Consider the following 12,298-nt stretch of genomic DNA (forward strand, 5'->3'; position numbering starts at 1 on the left):
GAATCAACGTCTACGTGTGTTGACAAATGTCAATGGACAAACTACAATACTGAAGATTTTTAAGAATTCATATGATGAAGGAGTCTGATTCAGACTCCGAAACGTTACGAAGTTTCACCAAAAAGTTCCATTTTTTTGTTCACTGTCAGGCAAGGATTTTTTCGATCTGATTTGCTCCTGACAAATTAGTGCAGGAATTTACGCAGGGGCGAATCGATTCAATTTTTTATTGATTTTGTTTCAGAAATTGGGAGTGAAAACCCTAACAATTTCAGAAGATGCACAATCCTCCCAGATTAAATTTCAATCGATATCATTAAAATTTTGTCTAGCCTAATAGATTATTGTGAAATTCTTCAGGCAGTTGACTTTCATGTTCCTGCAAGGAATCTTAGCAATCATGTCCTATTTCACTTACCTATCTACAGAACCAACAGTGCGAAGTATTCTCCCTTATTGAGATTGCTAGAATTGCTTAACTATTATCAGGGGTCTATATTCCTGTTTTCAGTGGGAGCTCCTTCAGAATGGTTGTTAATGATATTTCCACTTAATTTGTCATGTCTTTACTTATTTTGTGTATTTGTCCAGATGTTTATAGAGAGAAGGGTTAGATTGTACCACTTTCTATGTAAACTTTTATAAGTGGACTCTGCTTTTAGGTGTTCTCACCTGTTAGACAGAATATCTGTCGGAAATTAAATTTTGTATCGATTCTGAATCATTGGGAATTTTGAATACCCAGATTCGTAGACGATGCGCCAAATATGTTTCAAAGAACGACTAAGACTGAGAACTAAACTTTGGGTCTCTTTCGCCTAGCTGGAATCATTTTAATTGGTTCTGAATAATGGTTCATGATCTGGAATTTAACATTTCCGTCCAAGCACAAAGAATAATTCTATCATGAAAGTTTTTGACGGCATGCAAACAGGAATTGAATTCTGAAAAAAGTACCAACCAGAGCAGGATTCGAACCTACGACCCCCGATTACCGGTCAGGTACTCTCCCAACTGAAGGTTGTGATGTATTTTTATTGTTCTGTTATTTTTGCGTTTGTGGAAATTCAAAATTCACACTGATTCAGAATCGGTTCAGAAGTGCACTAAGCAAAAAGCTATTGATAATTCTAGACTCAACTGGGGCCATCCGTCAGAAAATGAACTTACCTACGACGTAGAGATAACCAAATTGAGTTTTAGCATTGGCTGTGTTTATTTGGCACATGTAACGTCCTTTGTCTTCTTCTTGCACATTTGAAATATGCAAAAACCAAGTCCTGTGTTTATCATGAGTTACACTTATTCTTGGATTCCTTGTGATAACGTGATTATGAACTGTCAAAATCGCCGATTGCTCATAATGCATCCATGCAACCTGAAACAAATTACAATTATTAGTTGCATTGATTATCACTAAAATTTTATCACCACTTTTGTAGCTGTTGAACATGAATATACATGGATAGATAGACATACGGTGTAGATCGTGTCTCAAATGAAATTAACAGAAAACAATAGAATGATTTGAATATTTTCAAGCAATTTTCCTCTATAAATTTTCTTCGAGGAAATACTTGTAACGATACTTGATTGTTTTATATAAAAATCAAGCGTCGTGTTAAATGTCCGTTTCCTCGAATTTTCCAGTTGAAGCAATGCAACACCGTCTGATGGAGATTTCAGTTTTAATTTTTAATTTAGATATTCCGTTTCATTTTAGAAATATTTACCGCAGACTTCTGTCGCCTGGCTCTCTGGTGAACCAAGACCAATCGACGTAAGTCTCGAAGTCTTTCCGCTGGTAATGCATGGCGTGTACACCCACGGTTGCCATCGAAGACCACAGTAGCCTACCCCGTCCTACCCTCGTTGTATTCCGTCTTCGTTTTCTTGTTTACCGCAGACTTCTGTCGCCTGACTCTCTGCTGACCCAAAGATTGTAGAGTTAACCCATAGACCTAATAATACATGGACAGGCCTTCACGTGGTTTTCCTGTTCACCGCATCGAGGAATACCCACGAGAGAGATTGGGGTGGTAGAAAAGAGAGATAACAGCAGTCCCTGGTAGTAAACGTCAAGCTGGTAGCTGGTAGAGAATAAATCAACGTTGCCGCTTCAATCAAGTTATCGAGTTAACTCGATATGTTGCATTTTTGGGTGGTTGTCGGTAGATTTATAGATTTTCTATTAATTTGTAGCAATTTTTGTACTGAAATCAACTTCGAAAATGTTATCAAATCAACTATATTTTTCTCGTATTGAAACTTTCAAGTGCTGATAAAGTAATAGTTTCAGAGATTGGGAGTGGAAACCCTGAAAGGTTTATTAAAAAAAAATACTACCTGAAATTTTTTTTCTTCTGATTTTTATTGATGTAGAAAAACTTGAGAGTTGTGTAAAACAACAATATTATCTCATTCGCCAGGGCTTGATTTTATATACACTGAAATTACTCGTGATTTGGGAAGATAAAAGGACCCCTGTTTTGGGATCTGGCTACACAGAGAAAAATTAATCGTTGAAGTGAATTTTTTTAAGCATTTCACCTTCCTTGAGCAAAAACATGTGTGGTATAGAGAAAAGGGCAATAATTTTAAGTATGTTTATTGATACTTTCACAAATAATATAAAATTTTCTGCTGGGGAAATATTTATATGATGAATAATCATTCACAATTTTTTTTTCAATTATTTTGATAGGTTTCTCATCAGGTGGTTTAGTTGCTCTTCTATGGCACTCCTGGCATTAATACTTTACTGCTTCTGTTTCTTCATCGTGTGGCTTTACAGTGTTAGATTTCTGTGACACTGATCAACAGAAAATATTGAGTTTGCCGATGTCACAGGGCTTACTGAATATCAACATTATTTACATCTCTTCTCTTTCTAATATTAAATCCATATTGGAGTTTAGTATTTTCTTCGGACATGCCTTGAAATAAAATGTGATGGTAGATATGTAACTACTTCGTTTAGAACAACATTCTTTATAATATTCAATAATATCTACTATCTCGAAATTCGAGTCACCTCTACAAATTCTTGCTAGTAGACCAGGTATATTCCTTGTGATTGTTTGTAAATCATGTCTTATATGTACATGAAATAACATATTGGTCTATTATTTCCAAAAATAAATTTCTTTCGCTTTATTAGCATGTAGCAATCGATTCTAAAAACGTAGTTTTCTGCTGAATTGCTTGTGAGGAGAATGAAATATCGATTGAAAACACAGTAGCTGAACCAAAGATATGTGTAATATCTTTGAGCTGAACAGTAAACAATAAACATATATGATTTTGACATTTTCTACCATATGTCCATCTCTTTCTAACGTACTACTCTTGACCTCTCTCTCTCAGGGCCTGTCCATATTTTATTAGGTCTATGAGTTAACCTTACTCTATGGTCTTTGTGCTGGTCAAGACTAATCGGCAGAGGTCTCGAAGTCTTTCCGCTGGTAATGCTTGGCGTGTACACCCACGGTTGCCATCGAAAGACCACAGTAGCCTACCCCGTCCTACCCTTGTTGTGTTCCGTCTTCGTTTTCCTGTTTACCGCAGACTTCTGTCGCCTGACTCTCTGCTGACCCAAAGATTGTATAGTTAACCTACTCTATGGTCTTTGTGCTGGTCAAGACTAATCGGCAGAGGTCTCGAAGTCTTTCCGCTGGTAATGCTTGGCGTGTACACCCACGGTTGCCATCGAAAGACCACAGTAGCCTACCCCGTCCTACCCTTGTTGTGTTCCGTCTTCGTTTCCTGTTTACCGCAGACTTCTGTCGCCTGACTCTCTGCTGACCCAAAGATTGTATAGTTAACCTTACTCTATGGTCTTTGTGCTTGTCGAGACTAATCGGCAGAGGTCTCGAAGTCTTTCCGCTGGTAATGCTTGGCGTGTACACCCACGTTTGCCACGGAGAGGCCACGATAAACTATCCCGTTATCCTGTCAATTGTTGCATTGTGTTTCACCCCGTCCCGTTATTGAATAGTTTAAATTCTGATTGGCCTATACACTGAAAATCACTGAAAGTACTCGGGATCAAACTCATCGCTACATTAGCCGATTACAGGACTTGGATCTTTCTGAGACAACCGATTACTGTAAATTTTGGGTAAACCCCGTACATCCTTTATTGTCTCAGAAGGTATCAAAGTGACCGCTATTGATTACTTTCTTTCTTCAATACCTGATATTTCGACTGAATATAATTAATTTGAATATAATAATATTCAATTTTGTTCTTATTATTTCTTTCACAATTAATTTTTGGCTCGAAAGTATTGCAAAATTTTGTCGTATGTATGATATGCTTGTTGTATCCTGAATTACATTCTTTTAATTTTTTTTTTATAATTATATTTATATATGAGTTTTTGTAACATTCAAAAGCAGATCATTTCCTGTCAACTATTATTTTATGTTACCTAATTCCTTTTCTATAAATTCCCTGCAGTGGTCTTTGCCTGCTGCCTTGCATATCAGTGATATGTCATAGGCAAACATCACGGTCTTATTCATAGTAATTTGCACTATGTCATTAATTGGTATGTATTGAGAGTAGAGAGAATGAGAACGATCGCCGTACTAAAAATGTGTTTCAAAAAACGGGGAAAATAGAAGTCGCTGCGATCGCTAGGTTGATCCATAAGGGGTCGGGATTTAAGCGTCAATTCATTTTATTTGAGGTTATCTATCATCGTAGTTTTTTTCTGATGATTTTTCGAATACGTTTCTTCAAAGCTATAATACATATGAATTTTTTGGATTATATGGAATTAAATACAATCCGCATTATATAGGGGACTAGGTAATCAGTTTTATTCATTCATTCATAATAAATGACGAAATCAATGAAATTCAAAAGAAATCACTGATCAAAAAAATGTGACCTACATATATTATGTTCATCATTGTTTATTGAAAACAGGATATGTTAGTTGGTTTAATGTGATCTTCAAAATTATATACATTCGCAGTGAGGAATAAAACATATTTCAAGACAACAAAAGGTAGCAATCTCAGATTTATCACTTATTAAAGTAGATTATGTTTCCAATACTCAGCTGAGATCCGTTATAAACCATATATTATGTTATTCCAACAAAATTCTTCAAGAATATCCACTTCTGAACCATGTAGTTTTATTGGTTAGATGTTCTCATTCAGGAGAGTCCACTTTCTCACGAGGGATGACAAGTTCGATTTCGTTTATAATGAATCCATCACCTTTTTTGATATGCTTATCGCAAAAGTGCTCTTGACACATAAATAGATTCCGAGTCGATTCATGAGGTAAGGTTTTTTTCAATTTTCTCTCAAAAATGCACTCTGAAATTTTCTCTTCTCCTTTTCTTTCCGATGACAAACCACTCTTACACTAGCGCACGCTTTAACATTTTACCATGGTCATAATATGTTGTTTTCCTATCAAAAATCGAAAATAATAATATTCAACTGTCACCAGGAAGACAGTTCACTCAGCCAACTTTAACTAATTTATATGAAATTTTTGCCATCCCGTGCTATTGACAAAGCATGAACTATCTATTAGTACGTATTATAGGGGACAAATAATATGTGGTCTCTAAGCAGCGATCGTTCTCCTTCTCCCCTGTGGGGGGTCAGATCTAATTGTGGTTGGTCAATACTATTCTCTGTGACCTTCCAGTCACTCGGATTTTATAAACGCTGAAGCCAGTACCTCTGATGATATGCTTTTCAATTTTTTCTAGCAAAATATTTTGGTTCAATATATCGAAGGCTTCAGATAAACCTAGGCTTACTGCTACTATGACTTTTTTGTTGTTGTTGATAGACTTAATGGCGCTTGTTACAATTGGTAAACTGCCAGGATTGTGGATTTTTCCATTCTAAACCATATTGTTCATTCACAAGTGTAAGATTTTTTTCTTAAAAGGCATTGATTTTATTAAATAATATTTGTTCGAATATGTATCGTTATATAAGAATAGTGACACTGGTCTGCTGTTGTCTTCAACTTCAACAAGTATGAAAGAATATACGCACAGATCTACTAGCACAAAACAAAAATGTGATATTACTGTGAAACACTGTAATATAATTCGTCTTTGCTATTATCTGGGGAAAGGGAATCTTGGCTTCAGGACTTCTATTTGGGTGTATAATACACTTCCTTCAAATTGTCGACCTATTTCTATCCTGTTTGGGATCTTATTCGGGACTGTAATAGTATTTATTTGATATTACAGGTAAATGAACAATCTGATGTGGGTAAAATGAAACAATATAAGAGAACACAATTTTCCCTGGAAAATGTTCTTATAGACTTAATTCAAGTATACACACACTTCAATAATAGCAAACGACATAAAATGACTCGCATTTCAGGTGGAATTTGGATTTTTTTGTTATGAATTATTTTTTTTAATTCTAAATTGTACTTTGAATTTCAATTTAATACTCGAAATGACCAATTTTCTCACGTGTATTACGATGTCATTTGCTCGGTCAATATGGTACTGGTCACCGGTGTTTTGTTTTCGAATAAGTATTCGAATTATATTTCGTTAACTTCATTAACATGTTAGAATGAAATTCCTACTGACTATGATTAATTTTTATCAATTTCTCACAAAAGATTATCATAAATTATATTTAATTTTTGAGTATCTTTGCTTACATTTACCGTCTCATTTATGGAAATGTTCAGCCTTTCACTGATACACCTCTTATGATAATTGCTTTTTATATCGAATATTGTCAGCTCATTAATGTGAAAATTATGTTTTTCTTGGAAGTGGTGGATAGCTAGAGCGGTTTTCTTGATTTTATCTATATTATTTTCTCTTCAATCGTATGTATGTTGACGTATACGATTTTTCAGATATTGTTTGGTCATACCAATATACGATAGGTTAAAATCTGTGCGAAAAGCAGATGCTGACCATGGTTTCGGTCTCGTTTGACCTCGTCAGAGCAACATAGCTTTTCCTCCGATGGAGTATGCTATGTTGCACTGACGACCGAAACCATGGTCAGCATCTGCTTTTCTTCGATGGAGCGTACTCTATTTGGTGGCCCTGACGATGGCAAACTGGCTAGCTCATTCAGATCGTAACACCTCTCGATATTCATATCGGCGGGTGGTATTCATCTGAATCAATTCTTATTAATAATTATAGCATGTGTATGAGATACACACACATTAGGTCCTATACTCTTCATCCTAATGCTGAATGATCTGGTCAAATATCTGGGGAACTGTGGTGTTGTCAACTTATATACCGATGACAGCTCTGTTCTGGTGTCAGCAAAAAGTGTGGGTGAATTGGCGCTGCGCGCTGGCCTCTGCCTGACTGAGATGAGGAAAAACTGCCTTCTCAACGGTCTTGTTCTTAATGAGGACAAGACAGGACTCCTCATGTTTAGACCAAATGGAGTCGTTCCTCTTGAAAGTCCACTAGTTTTGTCGGAGGGTAATGCCAGCGTGCCGCTGTCCGGCACTTAAGTTTCTGGGTGTGGTAATGGACAGTAATTTGGATTGTAGGGAGCATGGTATCACTGTATAAAAAATTGGCTACACAGAACTTAGCCATTCATTTACTGAGGAACTGCTGCGACACAAACATGATCAGGATGTAGTATCATAGCAAAATTAGTTCTATAATCAGTTACGGAATTCTTGGTTGGGGTGGTGTAGCACTGAACTACATTCAGTTTTCCGAGCTCAAAAGAAGATCATAAGAACGATATTTGGTCTCCCAAGAACAAGAGATTGTCGTGAATACTTCCGGAGTAACTTTTTGACTTTGCCATCCATTTTTATATTGAGCTGTGCTGTTCACTTAAAAAAAACATTGAGAACATGACAAAGTGTAGTGACATTAGTTCTTACATCACAAGAACGACTGCATCTCAATTCAATCGCTACTATAGCGAGTATTAAAATTTATAATCATCTTCCTGAAAGAATCAGGAATGTAAAGTGTGAAGAAATATTAATTTGTTCTTCGATCATTCCTCTTAGAAGCGGCATTCTACTCTACAGTGGATTATTTCTCAGAGTCCTGACATTCTGTGTTTTTATTTTATTGTGTTATTGCATTTGTAATTACGTCGAATTAACTTTTTTGTTTTATATTTATATGTATCTATCTGACAATTCCAGTACTATGTGAATATGGTCAAATGGAAATATATTATTATTATACAGTTTTAGCAGAGATTAGCGTGAACAGGGTACCATACAATTTAGTGGATGATACAAGAGCTTAGGGACAAATCTCAGTAAAAAATCCCTTCCTCCCCGAGAGTGTAAGGGATTGTAAGAAATGGAATTGTTTCATAAGCTGAAATATTTTATATTGAGGGGCATCTGCAAAAATTGATCCTTCTATCGACAGCATGATATCCGCGTACTGGGCAAAGTTCGAAAGTAACCACAGCCTATACGACTCACGGCACGTACCTGTTGATAATTTTCTTCACCGTTAGATACTTTCAGCGAGAAATTACAGTAGACCCCATTTGTTGAAAATGGGTATAATATGAACGAGGAAAAAAGATTCTTGCAAATTTTAGGGGTGGCTCTTTCTACCCCTTGAAATTATAGGGAATTTTTTTTATTGTCTTCTCCCTCCCATAGAATGTGCTCAATTTCATTTCTATCAGTTTCCAGGTTTCCAGGAAAACTACTTTTCAGGTGCCAATCTCAAAACCTTGAGGAAACTTATGTTATTTCATTCTGAACCTGACCTCTTTGCTTACTGGTTCAGATTTTGTGACTGTTTGTGTGATGAATATCTTCGATGGATATAAAATTTAAATTTTATACTTATTGAATCAATATTGATGTCTTTGAAATAGCGGAAAATGATTAATTTTTTTCCATACGCAGCTACATGAGTCATCTTATATATTTTCGGTATCTCCTTCGGATACATACGTTATAGCATATTTGATTTTTGCATGGTGGGAATCGTTAATACTCTCAACGTAAATAACTGAAACAACCTGAGACCACTGTTATCACACATATTCAGCAGTTTTTCGGAACGAATATTATATGCAGATAGAAATTCAATGCTTACGCAAATTTCTAATTAGTAATTCCATATGCACCGCAAAATATAAATTATCTGAAAGCACCCCAGCTTGCGTGTACGATATGTGAATGTATGTATATAAATTTATGAGGGTTGTAACATGTCGGCGTGCATTAAATGAAATCAGTATTTTGTTTCAATCCTGAAGTTTCAATGGTTGAGTGAATCCAGATACATGTATACAATACTTTCAGATATGGTATATATTTCGTCTTCTTGTGTTACTGACAAAGCTCGATGAAAATGTATTCGAGATTTCAACCAACGATGTTTTATCAACATACATGATGAATCGGCCATTCTTCATTGCCAAATTGAAAAAGAGAAAGATGAATGAATATTTTCTCTAATGTGAATTGATAAATGACCTGTGTCAAATGAACAATTAATATTATTCTAAACCGTTTCAGTGGTCAGTGCAAAACGCGGAAAGGTATTTCTTACTCCAGAAACCAATTATTTATATGGGGTTTTCACTTTACTTGAATTCATAAACAGTTCGTCACCTCGAAAAGCAAAAAAAATTTTTTTTTCGTCGAACGAAAAAGTGGGATGATTTTTTCATGGAAGAATGAATGTTTATTCATATCATTTCATTTCCGAGGTGAAATGGGTTTTCATGAATTTTAACATGAAAATATTTTCCGAAAAGTCCCTCAATTGGCTTAAATTCGAAACCTGCTGAGATTGAGAATTGACACTCGTAATGTTCTGCCATCTGTTCGACGAAAGGGGAACTATTGTAAAATTTCCAACTTCTACGGATCGTTCATGTGTTCTGGCAACACTGCACATTACAGTAATCCCTCGACATAGTAGATTGTAGATTTTGAGGAAGGGCTGCGTTGCATTGCGACAACATCTGTTGTTCCCACCGACGGTTTCTTGTTGGCCGATTCTCATTAGGTTAGGTGCTTCCCGACTTCACAATGCCCCCTGTAAGTGATCCAGTGAGAAGGTGTACCATATTCTTGCTAAGATCCAGATTCATTCATTGCTGCATCCCGTTACCGGGAATAAATTTACAAAAAGACAAAAAAAAGAACGGTGTGAACGGACCTATACTTTCTGTGTTCGCTTTTCTGTGACTGAAGAGACCCAGCCGTGACCTGCAGATCCTTCCACACTCCGGGCGTGGATAGTCACCAACCAGATCTGGCCGCTGCTGTATCCTTCTCGAGTCTCCATTATAACAGTGTACCAAAGGCCTCCACTGTGACCTGTCTAACGCTAGTTGTTCTCAGTTATGATTGGCATTAACTAATTTTAGGGATTGATGTAGTATATCCTTAAACCGCTTATACTGGCCTCCTGGTTTCCGAGCTCCCTCTGTGAATTCGCCATACAGAGCTATTTTGGGAAGTCTTGTGTCTTGCATACTCAGAATGTGACCGCTCCATCCAAGTCGGACCCTCGTTACTTGATTCTCAATTGTTGTAAAACTCGCGCGTTGTAGAACTTCTGCATAAGAAACTTCGTAAAACCATCTGTGATGTGCATTATTTGTCTTAGATGACGTTGTTGCGTTTGTTCAAGCTGTTCAATATGTCGCCTGTGCCCTGTAGGGCATCCAGCTTTCGCTTCCGTAAAGAAGCGTTGGGAGGACCACTGCTTTGTGAACAGCTGTCCTAGTTTTCAGATTGAGGTCGTGATTTTGAAACACTCTGTCCTTTAGCTTCCAGTTTGCCCGTGATGCCGAATTGATACGATTGTGTATTTCCGTGTCTAGGTTAGCCCTAGTATTTATGAAGCTTCCCAAGTATTTGAACTGCTCGACCTATTCTGGAGTTTCATCCTCTAGGCTGATATCTGTTTGAAGGCTTTCTGACGGACTTACCAGGATTTTGATTTTGTCGATATTGAGTCTAAGGCCTAAAGCTTCGTATATATGCTTATAGGTGTCCAACATTATCTGTACATCCTCTGCTGTCAAAAATGGCACTGAATGTTCCTAGACTGACAGCGAGGTCAAGAACTACCTTCTATTTGCGGCTCATACGAACCTGTTCGAGCTTGCACTTGATTTATTTCGCTGAGTTCAATGATCATTTTTGTTTTGTTGTTTATTTTTAACATTGATTTTAATAAATTTAGCGCGCATTGGCACAGCTATCATAAAATTATTATTATTATTTACAATATAAGAGTTAAGAATTACCTATATAAGTGTGAAGAAATATATAATAATATTATAAAATTAAACCGAGAAGTTATCACTTACTAAGAAATATATCCTTCTATCATTAAAGAAAAACTCAATATAACAAAATATTTCATTCATTAGAACACCGGGGACTACTCACAAGCACATGTCACAATAGACCACCAGCTCACCCCATTGCTCAGAAAATTCTCCCTGGTGAAAAACTGCTCTCTACCGAGCTTGTAAATGTGCCCTCTCAGGTGGTTATTATTCAGATTAAAGAGGCCTGACATATTTACCCAAAAAAAAAACTTTTCAAAGCTCTTAATGTAGTTAACATATACTCTCTAAGCTTACGATTGGCAAACGTATCTAAACCCATGAGTGAGAGCCGATTTTGGTAATCAGTTCTTATGATACCGTATGGGATTCGAGTAGCTCTTTTTTGCACTGTCTCAGATAGATCTGCGTCTTGGGCGAGATGACAAACTGGACCGGAGACTATAGGTCTTGTATTGCAATGCTAATGTGTGGTACTGGCACCGGTTGAAGCATTTCTGAACGGGGTAGAGGGACTTTTTTGTTTTATTAATCATTTGTTGTATATGTGATATCAACAGCAAATCACTATCGACTGAAACTCCCACGTCAACGTGAATTGAGCATGATTCTATTAGACTTCCGTACAAGTAATAAATCTTCTTGGGGTTGTTGCTACCCAAATGCAGTACTCGACGCAGAGTAATTGAGAGGTAATACCCTGTCGTCAGTCCACTTCTATATGATATCGCAGTCAGTCTGAAGGGCATTACCGGACGTAATGGGGTTATTTTAAAATTTCATATCATCTGTTTAGGATGCTCTGTCAGAAGATATCAAACGTGGTAGATCACACACATGAACCAGGAACAGCAGAGGACCCAACACGGAACCCTGAGGGACGCCACTGCTCCCCGCACCTTCCCTTACCGGAAAAGTGCTGCCCAAAAGGAATGCTTCTATCCATTTCAAAAGGAGATTTTCTGATTTATGGAGCAGACGTTTATTGGCACCTTGTCGA

The 12,298-nt window shown here is 36.8% G+C and overlaps 1 protein-coding gene across 4 annotated transcripts in view; it reads right to left on the bottom strand.

Moving 5' to 3' along the window:
• Window positions 1-12,298, bottom strand: part of LOC123321548 (neurotrimin-like) — a 652,977-nt gene that overhangs the window by 147,666 nt on the left and 493,013 nt on the right. For all 4 annotated transcript variants that reach the window (XM_044909213.1, XM_044909212.1, XM_044909214.1 and 1 more), the window contains one exon: window positions 1,171-1,378. In XM_044909213.1, coding sequence (XP_044765148.1) covers window positions 1,171-1,378 — 208 coding nt within the window. The remainder of the gene's footprint in view (window positions 1-1,170; window positions 1,379-12,298) is intronic.

This window comes from Coccinella septempunctata, chromosome X (assembly GCF_907165205.1).
Source record: "Coccinella septempunctata chromosome X, icCocSept1.1, whole genome shotgun sequence".
Taxonomy (NCBI): Eukaryota; Metazoa; Arthropoda; class Insecta; order Coleoptera; family Coccinellidae; genus Coccinella; species Coccinella septempunctata.